Source organism: Camellia sinensis, chromosome 10 (assembly GCF_055761805.1).
Source record: "Camellia sinensis isolate YWXY chromosome 10, ASM5576180v1, whole genome shotgun sequence".
NCBI lineage: Eukaryota > Viridiplantae > Streptophyta > Magnoliopsida > Ericales > Theaceae > Camellia > Camellia sinensis.
In genome coordinates, this window is record NC_138970.1 from 61,922,860 (window position 1) to 61,939,017 (window position 16,158).

Below are 16,158 nucleotides of genomic sequence, written 5' to 3' on the forward strand. Positions count from 1 at the left end.
ATATAAATTGATGATTTACGAATTTCATCATTCCAAATTTCAATTCTCAATTCTCAATTCTCAATTCTCATATTTATGATTTATTTAAAAAATTCAAAAAATTAAATAAATTCCAAACCCGATTTATGATTCAAAAGCATTACAACCCTTAATAATGTGAACCCTAAAATGACATCCTAATTTGAACAATCCTAATAATGTGAACAATCTGATATCGAACCCTAATTTCATCACCACAACCACACTGACAAAGCATAAACATTCATAACCATATTCAATTTCATAACCACAATGATAAAAACCCTAACATTGACAGAAAAATACATTTAATAATTCCAAAAAATTCAAAAACTAACCCTGATTCCAAAAAATTCAAATACATTTAAAAACCCTAACATTGATAGAAAAACCCTAACCCTGATTTCAAAAAATTCCAAACCTAATTTCATAACCACAATGATAAAATCCCTAACACATTTAATAATTCACATGTAAAACCCTAACATTGACAGAAAAATACAACATATTTACAAACACAAAAACTAAATACATAAAATTAGGGTTAATGTCATACCACGGAGAGAGAGAGAGCAGAGACAGAGAGTGAGAGCAGAGACCGAGAGCAGAGAGCGAGAGCGAGCTGAGATGAAGGAGGGTGAGAGATGGAGAGGCTGATAGATGGAGAGGCTGAGAGATGGAGAGTGAGCTGAGAGCGAGATGCCGAAAAACCTAAGTCTGAAAAACGTGTTCTGCTGAAAAACGTATGCAAAGGGGGGGCTTCGTATATATGAGGACTGAAATCGCTATTAGAAATGGTGTTTTCATTTAACTGAAATCGCTATTATAAATAGCGTTTTTTCTGCAAATTTTTTTTTGTTAAAATCGCTATTAGCAATAGCTTTTTTTTGGGAACAAAATTTTGTGTAAAAAGCGCTGTTAAGAACAGCGTTTTTATTGGGAAAAAAAGGAACGCTATAAGCGCTATTAGTAACAGCGACTTATTAATCAAAGTCGCTATTTGTAATAGCGATTTTCCTGTTCATCTACTTTCGCGTTCCTAACAGTAAAAGCGCGAATAGTAATGGCACTTTAGCTTAGTTTTGGAATTCCGTCAGAAGTTAGCCTAGTTTTAGAAATACAATGTAAAAACGGCTTATATTGGGAAAAGGCTCAGAATTCATTTGCTACACAGTTCAGTATCTACTCTCTCTCTCTCTCACTCCCCTCGCACGCACAGAGCTGAGCTTGAAGAAGATGTCAAGCAGAAGGGGAAGAATTTCTATTTCTTCCATTATTGGACCAAGAATAGCTTACTACAATAATAGGCTATTAAAAGGTACTTCCAAATCTCCATCTCCATCTCCATCTCCATCTCTATCTCTACTTGCTATAGTTAATCAACCCTCTTGTTTCTTATTTGTTCTGTTTCGTTCTCTCTCTAACACCACCAAAAACCCTACTTCTCCTCCTCAAGGACGCGAACCTAAACCTGAAGCCATACCCAAACAACCATGCAATTTGGGTCCCAATCATCTTCATTCTGCTTTAATTTCCTTCAATCGCATGCTCCGAATACGACCTTTGCCCCCAATTTCTCAATTCAACAAAGCTTTAGGCCCTATTTTGAAAATGGGTCATTACGCCACTGCGCTTTCTCTTATTCATAACAAGTTGCAACAGCTCCAAGGCATTCAGGTCGATATCTACACCTTCAACATTGCTATTAACTGTTACTGCCACCTTAATAGAGTTGATTTTGGGTTGTCTCTTTTGGGTACCCTCTTCAAACGCGGCTATACACCCAATGTAATTACCTTTACAACTCTGATTAATGGACTTATTTTGCAAGATAAAACTCCTCAAGCTGTGGAGTTGTTTAAGAAATTAATGAGGAGTAGAGAAATTGAACCCAACGTGGTTATGTATGGAACCATTGTCAATGGGCTCTGCAGAACGGGGAACACTGTCAGGGCTGTTAGTTTGCTTAGGATTATGGAAGAGGGAAGTTGTAAACCTGACACCGTAGTGTATACCACGATCATTGACAGTCTTTGCAAGGATAGAATGGTGGATGATGCTCTCAAACTCTTTTCTAAAATGGATGAAAAGGGTATTTTCCCAGATGTTGTCACTTATACTTCTTTGATTCATGGCCTATGTAATTTTGGCCGGTGGAAGGAGGCTACTGGAATGTTCAGAGAAATGTTGGATAATGGTATTGCTCCAAATGTTCATACGTATAATGTGTTGCTGGATGCATGTACCAAGGAAGGGAAGATGAAAGAGGCAGAGGGGGTAATTGAAGTCATGATACAAAGAGGTGTGGCTCCTAATGTAGTCACATACAGTACTCTAATGGATGGATATTGTTTGCAAGGCCAAATGGATGAAGCAATCAGAGTGTTGAATAACATGGTGGAAAGGGGCCTTCACCCCAATGTTTTTAGCTATAACATTCTAATCAATGGATATTGCAAGAAAATGAAAATAGATGAGGCCATGCATCTCTTTCGAGAATTGCCTCGAAGGGGGTTGAAACCCGACAATGGAACTTTCGGTGCTATGTTACGAGGTTTATTTCAAACAGGTAGATGTGGAGCTGCTCAAAAACTTTTTAATGATATGCAAGCTGCAGGCATAATTCCAAATTCTCTAACTTATGGTATCTTATTGGATGGGTTGTGCAAAAATGGGCATATTTCTGAAGCATTGTCATTATTCCACGTGATGGAAAGCAACAGTTTACATCTTGATATTGTTAAGTACAATATTCTTATTGATGCATTCTGCAAGGATAAAAAGCTTGATATTGCAAGGGCCCTTTTCAGTAACCTTTCTTCCAAGGGATTGCAACCTGATGTTAAGACATACAATACAATGATACAAGGTTTTTGTGAAGAAGGCCTACTGCTTGAAGCTAAAGAGTTGTTTGTTAAAATGGAACATAATGGTTGTTTGCCAAATGATGTCACTTACAACACTATTATCCGAGGATTTATTGGACAACACAAGTGCTATGAGGCATTAATACTGGTTGAGGAAATGGTTCAAAGGGGTTTTTCAGCAGATGCATCCAATTCTTCCTTGGTCATAGATATACTCTCAACTAAAGGACAAGATCCTGCTGTCCAAGAAGTGATAAAGAAGTTCATGCCCAAAGATAGTCATGGAAATGCAAGAGATTGAGTAAAGTGCTTAAGGTGTGAAGGTAAAGCTACGTACATAATATAATATATATTATTAGGTGAAGCTCCCTTTTTTTTCTTTTTTCTTTTTTTTTTCTTTTTTTGTTCTTTTGTTATATATTGGCATGGGCTCATACTTCTCCATCAATAAGTTTGGACTTGTTGCTACATGACTTTGCAACATTATTTTCACATGTCGTAGATTCTTGTAGACTATTTGTTACCTCTCTCTCTCTGTAGTATTTTAATTCACATGTTACAAATTCAAATAGATTCTTTTTCAGTCCCCTGAATTATGTACAAGTGGTCATTTCTTAGGGATTTAGGACAAATGACCTCCAGTGGTACTTTTGGAGATTTCTTTCTTAGGTATGTGGTCATCAACTAGTTCTCTGAAGGAGAATTTATGGTATTAGTAGTGTAGATGATTAAATATCTCTGAATGTGGTTTTGTTGGAAGAGGCACAACTGTTGTAGTATGCTAAATTGGTTAGAAATTACAATAATGGTTGGTCTTTATGCTCTATGAGATTTATACAAAGCTTGAGAGGCTTTACATCATAGATAAGATTGTCATTGTTAAATGGAAGAAAAAAAATAAAAATAAAAAGATCGATGAATAAACCATTTAGAAGTATACTCTTCCCAGTAGTGGGTGAGGCAATTATCGCCTTGTTCGAATGCCTATTGTTGATTTATAATTTTCATTTATGTATCTTGTGCATAATGCCTCATAATTCTTTCACCCTGTCAAAATTTTTGATTCCCCTCTTTTGAAGGTTCATATCGCTGCTGCCACGCTAAGCAACCCCACTCACATACCTCGGTGCTGACATAATTCAGTGGCAACAGAAAATTCTTGTTGAATTAACAATTGTTCCTTTTCTTCTAAGCTATTTCAAATGTAATATTATTTTTATATTATTCTTATATTATTCTATTGGTATTTATTAGCACAATATATTTTTGTGTTGATTGTGATGACTATCAGAAGTTTGTTCATGTTTTGCTCCAATTGAAGCTCATGTACTGGTAATTATCCAAAGACTAAACTCACTATTGACATGAGGCACATCATTCAACCTGTGTTACATGGACTCGGCAGTTGAAGGTGAAGTATCCCGTGTCGACACGACACGACACGACACGACATGACACGGGTGCGAGTATGGGATCTGTGTCGGATTCGCCTCCTCTCTCTCGAACACGGCTAATCGAAAAGAAAGAAGATTGAGATACTTATAGGGATGTGTTGGGTTCGAGATCTGGATTTGTTGGATCATAGCTTCATCGACGAGTGAATGTCGGCTACAATAACCACATCATCTAGAGTTAGAACCCAGAGAGAGAGAGAGAGAGTCATAATCACCAAGTGGGAAGGAAAAGAAAGAGAAGAGAGCTTCGATCGTGCTGTGCGTATTTCTTCTTCTTCTGTTTTTTTTTTTTTTTAACTCTGTTGTGCGTAGTTCAGAGAGAGGAAAGAGGAGAAAAAGGGTGAGAGAAGAGAGAGAGTTTGACTGGCTGTATATAGCCGGAAAGCATTTGCTAGGTTTGGCTAATGGGCTAGACCCAAATATATAAAATAACAATTTAGGCCTATTTAGTGTTTTGTATCTGCCTTATTTTGTCTGGGCCTACAGTGTTTTATTCTGACTTATTTAAATTTTTGGGCCTAAATAAAATAAGTTTGGGTCTATTTTTTTAGTGTTTTGTATTTGGCCAACATTTTTATTAAAATAAAAATAACTTATTTTATCATATATAATATAATTTATTTTATATTTAAAATAATTTTTATAATTTTTATTTGTTATTTATATTTTATTTGTTTTATTTAACAAAATCTTTTATTTATTCCCCTTTTTTTTTTTTTTAACTCATCTTCATAAAATAAATATATTTATAAAAAAAAACTATTTAACGTATCCCCATACCTGTATCCAAATTTAGATCCATATCTACGTATTCTTAATTTTCAATTTTGAAGTGTCCGACTCCACACACCCGCACCTGATACCGTACCCGAGTCCGTGTAACATAACATTCAACTACCATTTGCCACACTACACACATATTGTCTATTGGATTCCTTCACGATGCTTGCCGTTGCAATGTTTACAGTAGAGGTACCCCTATCCCAATGTAGGAGATCTATGAAGGCACCCATTGAATTTTCACCTCGAAGCAAAGATTATGTACTTTATTGAATAGTTACCATTATGGACATGCACGGAGAATACCTTATGGTGAATTCCTGTGGCTTTGGTTCATGAGAGATGAGGTTATAACTGAAAGGAGTTTTTTATTTTTATTTTTTTAGACAGTGCAATTGGAAGGAGTTATATGAGACATTAGAGAGTTATGGGTGGGGTGGGTGTAGTTTTCAGGATGATGTTAATTTTTCCAAAGTAATTAATATGGATTCATTTTTAGCATGACATAGCTTCAAAATGAGGTCTACATCAAATTGGATTGCTGCCTTTATATATTAGTATATATATGTGTTTCTTTTGGTTGATTTCATAATTTAGTTGTTCTGTTTGGTTGTTTGTACATTGAGAGGGATTAAATGGTTGAGTGGTGTAGATGATTTTAGTCTTGACCACTCTAATTTGGATTGTTTGAACATCAATTTTGCGAATTTGGTATAGGTTGTTCAGTAAATTTGGATTGGATGTCTTGGCTAAATAATGAATTTTTATTGGGTCATTGGAAATTGAATAAAATGTTGCATTCATATCATTCATAGTTTTGAATCAGAGATAAATTTTATTAGATCAGTAGAAATTGAATAAAATGTCGCCTTCAAAGTGTTTGCGGCTTTGAATAAATTAAAAGTTGATTGTCACACAACTCACAAAGTCTAGTGCACTATTATTTGAACTAATTGGCACATGAGGCATCCATTGGGTTGATTAGTTCTGTTGGGAACCATTGTAGTGCAAGGTTCACTTCCAATTTCTCCTTTGCTTTGGCCATTGTTTTTACGATTATAATGGGGTGAATTGTTGCTGTTTTATAATTTGTGGGAACTTGAAAGAAACATGACCTATATGTCCTTTGTTTTTCTTGGGCTATTATAACCTTTACTGCATAAATTATGTTTTGAATTCAATTATTTGACATATCGTTTGGGTTATTCAGGTTTGACCGTGACTGGAAAAAAATTGAAGATTTTGTTGGTTCAAAGACAGTGATTCAGGTGCTTGTATCATCATGTTGTGAAGTCTATAAGGACTTTCTTATTTTTAAATTGAAGATGTCATTATATGAATTTGTTGAGTATCCGGTTAATGTAAAAATTGTTGGGATCTGATTGAGTATTAATGAAGCTCATGACTCTCTTTGAAATGTTCTGGGGGGTTTTTTTTTTTTATCTGTTTCTTTCTTCTTTTTTTTCTTTTTTTTTTTTCTTTTTGCTTTTAGGTAATTGGTCGACTCAATATATTGCACTTTTAGTTCGCATCATCCTTGCGTTAATTTGATTTTTTTTTTCCTTCTAATCTTTATCGACTCACATGTTGGCATCCTCTATATTAATGGAACTATGCTTCATTGACTATCTTTATCTTTACCCTGTATTTCTTATTCCTATGCATGAGTTTAGCCAATATTGACAGCTTTCCATTCAAGCTAGACAGTCGGTGATTGTGGTTTCTCTATTATACTTCATCTATTGCCTCATGCCACAATTAGTGCATTTTCTTTGTTTATTTATTTGTGTTTGGTACTTTGCACTTGTTTATCTTTACAGACCTTACTGTATTATTTATTTATGTCCTTAACAACTTTGAATAGGCTGCACATATAAGTGCTTTTATGTCGTGCAATAGAACACCTCACATTAGTAATTTAGTTTTTCTCTTTGAATGAAGTTTACTTAGTGAATTTTAGTCTATGCTTGTGTGTTGCCTCTGGTACAGTTTAGGTGTTTCCTTGCCGTTCTGGATTATCGATAGCTTATGTAGGTATTAGGCAACCAGTTATGGCCTGTCCCGGCATAGGGTTAGACAATGGTACCTTAGCATGGTGCAAGTTGTGGTAGCTTATTGTTGCATGGGTCTACTGGACAGTCTGGGCAATAAAGTAAATAGTTGCCACCATGCTGTGTTGTTTGGTTGGGGGTGGCTTTAGCATTCTAATTACAGTGTAATAGATAAGACACATTTAAGAGTAAATATCGAAGAAATGGGAAATGGGGAAAGTAATTGTAAATATATGGAATGCAAAAGAGTGCAAGTGAGACATATGCCTAGTGCAAACTGATTTGCAATTACTTTCTCCAATTCCCATTTATCTGATATTTCCCCCACATTTAAAGTTTTTCTGTCCAGCAACTGATTAGTTCTTAAGTGGGAAGCTTTAGTCCAAGAATCAGCGTGACCAAATGATCTGAAACTGCTTTTAAATCATTTGATTTTCAGAACTTATCAGTCCCTAAAACTTAATTATCCTCGATGAGGAACTTCATTACTTTCTTTCTTCTACTCTTTTGTGGTTGGATGTTATTGTTCTTCTCCCTGTCTTTTTTTTTTTTTTTCTGTCATTGTTCTGTGTAACCACTTGTTCTTTTTGTTGCCTAACATCTGTTATTAGCTTTTGGATATTTTCAATTCCAAACATCTGAAGAATGTTCATTTATGCAATTTATCAGTGCAGGCTCTTTATATATCTTGGCTAAATAATTCCATTAGCAGACCCGAAGTCGTGCCCAAAATACTTTTTGAAGGTCCAAAAAATGATACTATAGCACATGTGCCACCACCTCGAAAGGAACCAAAAAATGGTTTGGCCTGTGATGACAATGAAAGTACATATGGCAGAGGATTTTGTTTGAATTTTGGTCATTCTGACATGCTATTTCTTTTAAAAATTGGCAGTTTTAGCACCATTACAAGCTTTCATGGTTATCCATCCTTGTTGAATGCCCTTACACCTGGATATTCTCCATGGGATGACACTTCCATGCTCATACATTCTCCATCAGGTGGAATCATGCTATCCCAGGATGAATACAATCTTCATGGAGTCGAAGGCATGCATAAGTGTTTTTATTTGTGTTATTTCTCCCTTGTTCATAGATATATGTATATTTTTTATTTGAGAGAACTTTCTTGTACTTATTATGGCATACAATGTTACTGCTTCAGCTGATATTGGATCAAAGGGGGTAGCTAGGATTAGTAACAGCGGCATTGATGGCATCGGAAGCTTGAGTAGAACAATATCAAGTTCTGAATTATCGAAGCAAGGGAAACCAGGTTAATTGTTTCAAGGTAATCTTCTCAACTGTATTGATGATTGGTTTAAATTAGTCAATCATGGTGAAGTTTTAGACTTGCTGCCCAATACTAAAGTGGAACAACTTGCTCTCTTCACAATGTTTTTCTATTTATATTATGCGCTTTAGATACTTGTTATCTAATTTGTATGTTAGTGCTCTCCTATCTTACTTGCCCTATTTGTATTGTTGTACTTGAAGTGCAACATGTGTCATAGGGAACTTTTTCTTTTTTTTTCAGTTCCTAAGATTTGGCAATACTGGAAATGTCACTCTGAAAGAATTTTCCATGGTGGCAACATACTGGTTTTGGATTGTTTCTCTTTGGGTTATTGGGGTAGTTTGATCTGAGTTTTTATCAGTATGATTGAGTCCACTTAATTGCCTAACAAATTTTCAATAATGATGGTTGGTAGAAACTATAGAAGTTGTGGAGCCATTATATTGCTCATTTATATATCAATTATGAATTTCTCCATCTTCCTCAGCCTACTATGACTTGGGTGCAGGTGCATCCAGTTTTTGAAAATATCAATTATTTTGGAGTGTTAGCAAGCATGCCTATACCTGTTTGGTTTATGTTAACATGAGTACTGTTTGTCTGGCTGAAGTAGTATTCATTTATTCAACTACGCAAAACTCATGAACAAAATAACTCATCTGTTATTCCTCTCATACACTTATGCTTTTCAGTTAAATTTTTTTTAGGTATACCAGATTTTGCTGAAGTCTATAGCTTATGCTTCACTTATGCTTTTCAGTTAAATTTTTTTTAGGTGTACCAGATCAAAAGTACTACACCTAATAACTGAAACATCAACTATATCAACACCACGTGCAAAAACAACCCTCAACATATTCAGAAAATCAATATTATTTCAAACCATACAATTCGGATAGCCCACAATAGAATATGAAATACGCATCGTCTCAGGTTTCAAATTCTCCCACGTTTTATACAAAATGTCAACCAATTTCTCAAAATTCAATTTACAAAAAACATTAATGACAATAGTATCATTTCCATATTTGCACAGCAACAACACTGCACTGTCCATCGCAACTGAAAGAAAAAATAAGAAAAATAATTTGTTCAATATAAAAACACTTCACAAGAACAACGTAAAAATTCAGAGAAATTTCTAATAATTATAATTTTCTCTAGATTATAATAACAAACTTGTAATTTTCTCCGGACTCAAATAAAAGTCCAGAAACATTTATAAACTTATATTCTCCTTCAAGATAACAAAAATAAAATCATAGAAAACTTAATGAATTCAGAGAGAATCACAGAGAAATTTTGTACTAACTATTAAACACAATAATAAACAAAAATCACACAAAGAATTTGTTATGAAATTATAAGCTTCTCTTTGATTTTCACTGAACTACAAGTTTACAATTTTCTCTGTGTGATTGTGCAATATTGCACTCATATCAAAATCCAGAGAAATTTATAAACTTATATACACCTTCAAGATAACATAAAATACTGCACTATCCATCTAAACTGAAAGAAAAAACACAAAAAATTACTTTTGCTTAGAGAAACAAAAACTTATATTCATTTTGAACTACGAACTTATAATTTTCTCTGAACTACAAATAAAAGTCCAAAGAAATTTAAGAACTTATATTCACTTTCAAGATCACAAAAACAAAAATACATTAACATCAAATTGACAAAAATGCTAACTATTCCACACAAACGCAGAGAAACTCATAAAGAAGATCTATTATGCTTACAAAACATTCAATTGAGAAAAATAAGAAATAAAAAATAACAAACTTATAATAACATGTCCATAACAAATTACAATTTTTTCTGTGATTTTCACTGGACTACAAACTTACAATTTTCTCTGTGATTTTTATTAAACTACAAACTTACAATTTTCTCTGAGATTCTTTCTACATTAGAAACTTCTAATAATATGTCCATATGAACTTATAATTTTCTCTGTGATTTTCGTAGGATTATAATAACGAACTTACAATTTTCTTTGGACTATACCAACAAAAGTGCAGAAAAAGCAAAGAACAAAACTTAGAGAACAAAAATGATAAGAAATTTACACTTATCTCTAGTTTAAAGAAATTTCTCTGGTTTGAAAAATATAGAGAACAAAACATATCATTAATAAGCATGTTGATGAAAAACAGAGTACGAAAAATGAACTCCAAAAGTCAAAATCAACTCTATCAAGCTGACTTCTCTCTAAAATTGATCAATTATACAGAATGAAAAATCAACTTCAAAAATTATAAACAACTTCACTGAGCTAGCCTCTCTTTTAAATTGATCAAAACTGAAAACAAAAACCTAATGCAAAAATACATTTAAAAAACTAATATGAAATCGGAATCCTTATATAAAATACAAAACAAAAATCGAAATCCATGTGGAATCTCCATCGAAAACATACCTGATTCAACTCCATTGAAAAACCTACACAATCAACACACTGTAACACCGATACAATCATAGCTATCTCTATCGTCAAGTCCACTGCAACATTTGCAAAATCCCTACAAAATCTCCACCGCGAAGTCAGTTTCCAAAATCTCTACCGTGAAGTCAGCAATAGAATATTCAGTTTGCCAAAATCCAAACAAACTTATGTTATAAAGAAGGGTAAATTAGGTATTTTATAACATAAAAATAAGGTTGAGGGACCTTAGCTATCAAAACATATTATTGTGGATCTCTTCTCCTATCGAAAGTTGGGCAGGGATTTTAGACCAATTTTCCCTTATAATAATATATAGATATAGGTATAAATTATTTAAATAGATTGGCCAATAGGTAAATTGAAAAATCAACAATTTTATGATAGAATTTTGAAACTCCCACAAATCTTCTCATTAGAAATCCTCTTTTCCTTAATATAGATATATATATATATATATATGTATATGATATTATTGTTTGGTTTAATTTTTAGAATATGTTTTCTTGAAATATTTTTATAAAATTTAAAATTTAAAAACATACATAAATTTCATATGATATTATATTTTTTAAGGTAGAAATAATTTTTAAAATTTTTATAAAAAAATAATATTTATTTTTATCAAATTAACTTATAATTTAAAAAAAAAAAAAAAAATCTCAGAAAATCAATTCTAAAAATCAAACCAAAACCGAAAGAAGCAAGTATTCATTTGCCACACGGTTCAGTATCTACTACTCTCTCTCTCCTCGCACACGCACAGAGCTGAGCTTGAAGATGTCAAGCAGAAGAAGAAGAATTTCTATTTCTTCCATTATTGGACCAAGAATAGCTTACTACAATAATTGGCTATTAAAAGGTACTTCGAAATCGAAATCAAAATCTCCATCTCCATCTCCACTTGTTAAAGTAATCATCCCTCTTGTTTCTTATTTGTTCTGTTTCATTCTCTCTCTAACACCACCAAAAACCCTAGTTCTCCTCCTCAAGAACGCGAAAGAAAGTTCTATAGAATGGCTATTAGACCAGCGATGTTGTGAGGGACGGAGTGTTGGGCGACCAAGAAATAACATGTAGATAAGATGAGTGTTGTTGAGATGAGGATGCTAAGATAGATGTGTGACAAGACTAGAAAAGATAAAATTAGGAGTGAATTTATTCGGGAATGGGTAGGAGTAGCACCGATAGAAGATAAGTTGAGAGAAAATAGATTGAGATAATTTGATCATATTCAACGGAAATCAATAGAGGCAGTAGTGAAGAGATGCAATGCGGTGACGGTGGAAGGAAGTGTTAGGGGACGAGGTAGACCTAGATTGACGTTAGCTAGCATAGCAAATAGAGATATGAACTTACTTAATATGACTAACGGATTGGCCTTTGATAGAGCCACGTGGAGAAGAAGGATTCATGTAACCGATCCCATTTGATGAGACTTAAGGCTTTGTTTGGTTTGGTTTGGTTTTTTTTTTCCCAGTAGAGATTGTAATTTAGTTTTAGTCTATAATATTTGCCTAAACTGATGTAGATTCCTGATGAATTTGTTATTGAAGTGAGACCTTGGCATGTTAAGCCAACTCCGCAGCCAAGTGTGCACTCCAGAAAACTAACTTTAATATGTTTTAGTTGGAATGATGCACAAAACTACTAGTCAATGGGAAAACTAACTTTAACATGTTTTATTGATACATACCATACTAATACAAAAAAGGTAAACTAACTGGTGGTGTATAATATTAACCACATTGGTTGGGTTTTATTATGCCTTTTCTCTTGTACTAGGATGAACTTAATAAATTGGTAAAATTTAAATGATTAGAGAATGATCATCATGTTTATATGAAAAACCAAATCTAAAATATTAACCACCAGAATGCTCATGGAATTATTCCTTGTGTAAATCCTTGAGTGCTGTAATATTAGTTTCTCTTTGCAAGAAATAGAAGACAGAGCCATTGCCTTGTTTCAGTAAATGACTCGAAGGGGCATAAAGCCTAGCTTTTGCCACCTTAAACACGTGGCCATTTGAAAGGCTTATATGCATTTTTTCTCAATTCTCATGATCACTATATTTAGGAATAAGATATTTAGGATTTTTTAGGACAGTGTTAGATCCGATGAATCTAAAGGGGAGAGGCTTAAGCCCTTATATACACATGGGCTTATGCTTCTCTTTCATTTATTCGGGACTTGTTGGTAAGTCTCTTAGCAAAATGCTACTCCTATGTTTTGGATTCTTATGGGCTCATTGCTACCTCTCTTAGCAGAAATGTAATTCACATGTTGCAGATTCTAGTAGATTCTTGTGCAGGGGACTGAAGTTCTGTATTAGTAGGCATTTCCTTGGGAATTTGAGACAAATGACCACCAGTAACGTTTGTTGACATTGCTTTATGAGTTCAATGTGCATCAAATAGTTCTCCAGACCAGATTCATTGGCCCTTAAATGTCTCTGGAATATTAGCATGATGTGTTGGAGGAGACACAATTGCTGTACTAGTAAGTTGGATTGGTTAGAATAGTCGTTGGTCATGAGGCTTTTGTCATACTAGCACAAAGCTTGATAGGTTTTATATTAAGTAGCATATACCTCTATACTAGCACTAGATCCATAGATGAGGTTGTCATCGTTAGTCCCAGATGGAAGAAAAAAAAAAGATTCATGAATAGATGAAGCAATTTAATAGTTGATAGTCTTGCCTAGAGTGGGTGATACAATTATTGCCTTGTTAGGATGCCTGTTGTTTGCTTACATAATTGCCATTTAAAATTTTGGATTCACCTCCTTTAAAGGTTCTGTTCACTGCAATTTCTAGAAACTCATTCACATTCGTCGGTGCTAGCATTACTCAATGGCAAGAGCAAATATGTGATGAATTTACAACTGTTCCTTTTCTTCTAAACAATTCATAAACTGAAGTATTTCCATATCATTCTGTTGATATTTATTGACGTTCTATGTATATTTTCTTGTGCTGATGGCTGATGACTGATGATTATTAGTTCATGTGGTGTTGCTGCTGTAATCGGAGGGCATGCATTGGTGGTTTATCAACTGCAGAAATACTGCATTATACTAGGAAGAAAATTTGCACATTTAGCTGCAAATTCACCATCAGGGCTTAGTATTACATTAGGAAGAACACATTGAAGGCACATTTGGCTTTTGAAAAAATTCGTCAAACTGAAATGGATAGAGAAGGATAATAATTTCAAATGATATTATATTTTTTGAAGGTAGAAATAATTTTTTAAAAATCAAACCAAAACCAAAAGAAGCAAGTATTCAGTTGCTACACAGTATTACTCTCTCTCTCTCCTCGCGGACACAGCTGAGCTTGAAGAAGATGTCAAGAAGAAGAAGAATTTATGTTTCTTCCATTATTGGACCAAGAATAGCTTACAATAATTGGCTATTAAAAGGTACTTCGAAATCGAAATCTCCATCTCTACTCGTTAATCGTTCCTCTTCTTTCTTATTTGTTCTGATTCATTCTCTCTCTAACACCACCAAAAACCCTACATCTCCTCCTCAAGGAGGCGTACCTAAACCTAAAGCCTTACCCAAACAACCATGCAATTTGGGTCCCAATCATCTTCATTCTGCTTTAATTTCACTCAATTGCATGTTCTGAATGCGACCTTTGCCCCCAATTTCTCAATTCAACAAAGCTTTAGGGTCTATTTTGAAAATGGGTCATTACGCCACTGCTCTTTCTCTTATTCAGAACAAGTTGCAACAGTTCCAAGGCATTCAAGTCAATATCGGCGCCTTCAACATTGCCGCCTTAATTGAGTCGATTTTGGGTTGTCTCTTTAGGGTACCCTCTTCAAACGCTTATACACCTGATGTAACTACCTTCACAACAAAGGGGTTCTACTAGTGCTATATGCGACTATGATAAGATTCGGTTATATATAGCTTGCATTTATTAAGCTAACTACAGATTAAGTAGTTCTCATATGACCCTTGGGGTGATTTTATTAGTTTTCTGGTATGTATCCTTTTGATGTTGGGGCTGTTGAGTCTAAAAGATATTGACATGGAACTGTGACATAGCTACAGTGGAAATGAATTATCAAGTCTCAAGTACTAACAAATTGGCTAGTGGCTGCTCAACTGTAGGAGGCAAACCTGTGGGCTAGTTGTGGCGCTATGGTGGATTATAAATGATATGCACTTTATGATCTCCATAATCCTGGTTCTTTTTGGCATTCCCCTTTTGCATCGCTTTCAATTTGTACTATGTTATTAGTTGTAGGTGTAGAACACCAGATCTCATTTCCAGTATGTTCTAGAGATGGAAAATAAATAAATAAATAACCCTTTAGATATTGTTTGAATGTCTAGTCAAAGAAAAATGTGATCTTTATTAGCTTTGCTCTGGGTTCCTGTATGTTTATTTATGATTGCAAATATCAGTCTTCTTTTTCATTCCCCTCTAGGAGATTGGCATGTTTTCAATGCAAATGCTCACTTGATGCTACTTGAAATATTGTTGTAGCTACCGCTTGGAAATATATATATATATTTATATATTTTGTGCAGGTAAGGAAAGGTGAAGTTGATGTTTTTGGGTTGATGTTGATAAGAGCTTCATGGCAATGTCTTTCAACTGCTCCGGTTTGTAAAGAAATAGGTGAATAAGGTTGGATACAAACTTAATTGACCATCAATCAGAGGGTGTGTGGAAGTATCCTATCCTTCTGAACACACATCATATAGAGTGACTTTGATGGGCTTGTGAAATATACTTGGCGACAAACTCAGCATGAAGTTGAATTATCAAGACTCAATTATTATTGAAGTGGCTATGCAACTGCAATAGCCCAACCTATCGATAATTTCTTAAATTGTGGGTTGTAATAGCAAAACACAAGGCTGCAGAGGCTATTTGTCGCGAAGTGCAGGGCTGACAATCTTTCTGGATAAATTTGTCAACTGACTGATGCCCTTGGGATGGAATGCCTTTGGTTGGTTAACTTGATGACCAACCACTGCCCCAGCTAAGTCCATCCTGTGAGGCCAAGGGTGGGGGGGCATTGAGGTCTGTTACTTGGTAGCTGCCGCAGGAATTTGCCCTTTTGCTATCTCCATTGGGTACGTGTTTAGCCCCCCTTTTCAGTACATCAACTATTTTTTTATTTTAGTTTGAGAATTTCCACTGAAGTTTTATAAATAGCTAGATGTTGCTTAATAATTCATAGCTTCTGTTATGATGTTGCTGACTGCTTA

General features: G+C 34.4%; 1 protein-coding gene and 1 pseudogene across 6 annotated transcripts in view; both read left to right on the forward strand.

Annotated features, from left to right (window-relative positions):
• The first annotated feature begins 1,174 nt into the window (after positions 1–1,174).
• On the forward strand, positions 1,175–15,930 carry LOC114320321 (uncharacterized). Of its 5 annotated transcripts, none has more exons than XR_014342078.1 (5): positions 1,179–3,208; positions 7,840–7,971; positions 8,066–8,220; positions 8,336–8,461; positions 15,472–15,930. XR_014342078.1 is itself a non-coding variant. In XM_082891505.1 (2 exons), exon 1 carries the CDS (start codon positions 1,255–1,257, stop codon positions 3,184–3,186), a length of 1,932 nt encoding a protein of 643 aa, XP_082747631.1. In that variant the 5' UTR covers positions 1,175–1,254; the 3' UTR covers positions 3,187–3,208; positions 6,330–6,536. The 5 variants fall into 5 exon arrangements, 2 of the variants coding, with proteins under 2 accessions (XP_082747631.1, XP_082747632.1); XR_014342079.1 differs by having other exon boundaries at positions 7,845–7,971; XR_014342080.1 differs by lacking the exon at positions 7,840–7,971.
• LOC114320313 (protein REVEILLE 8-like) overlaps positions 6,181–16,158 on the forward strand; it is a 28,995-nt pseudogene continuing 19,017 nt past the window's right edge. The window contains exons 1-2 of the transcript XR_014341462.1: positions 6,181–6,185; positions 6,330–6,387. The product of XR_014341462.1 is annotated as a protein REVEILLE 8-like (transcript). The remainder of the gene's footprint in view (positions 6,186–6,329; positions 6,388–16,158) is intronic.

What these genes read in the sequence shown, in the direction of transcription:
- LOC114320321 (XM_082891505.1), top strand. Translation starts at nt 1,255, where the DNA reads ATGTCAAGCAGAAGGGGAAGAATTTCTATTTCTTCCATTATTGGACCA.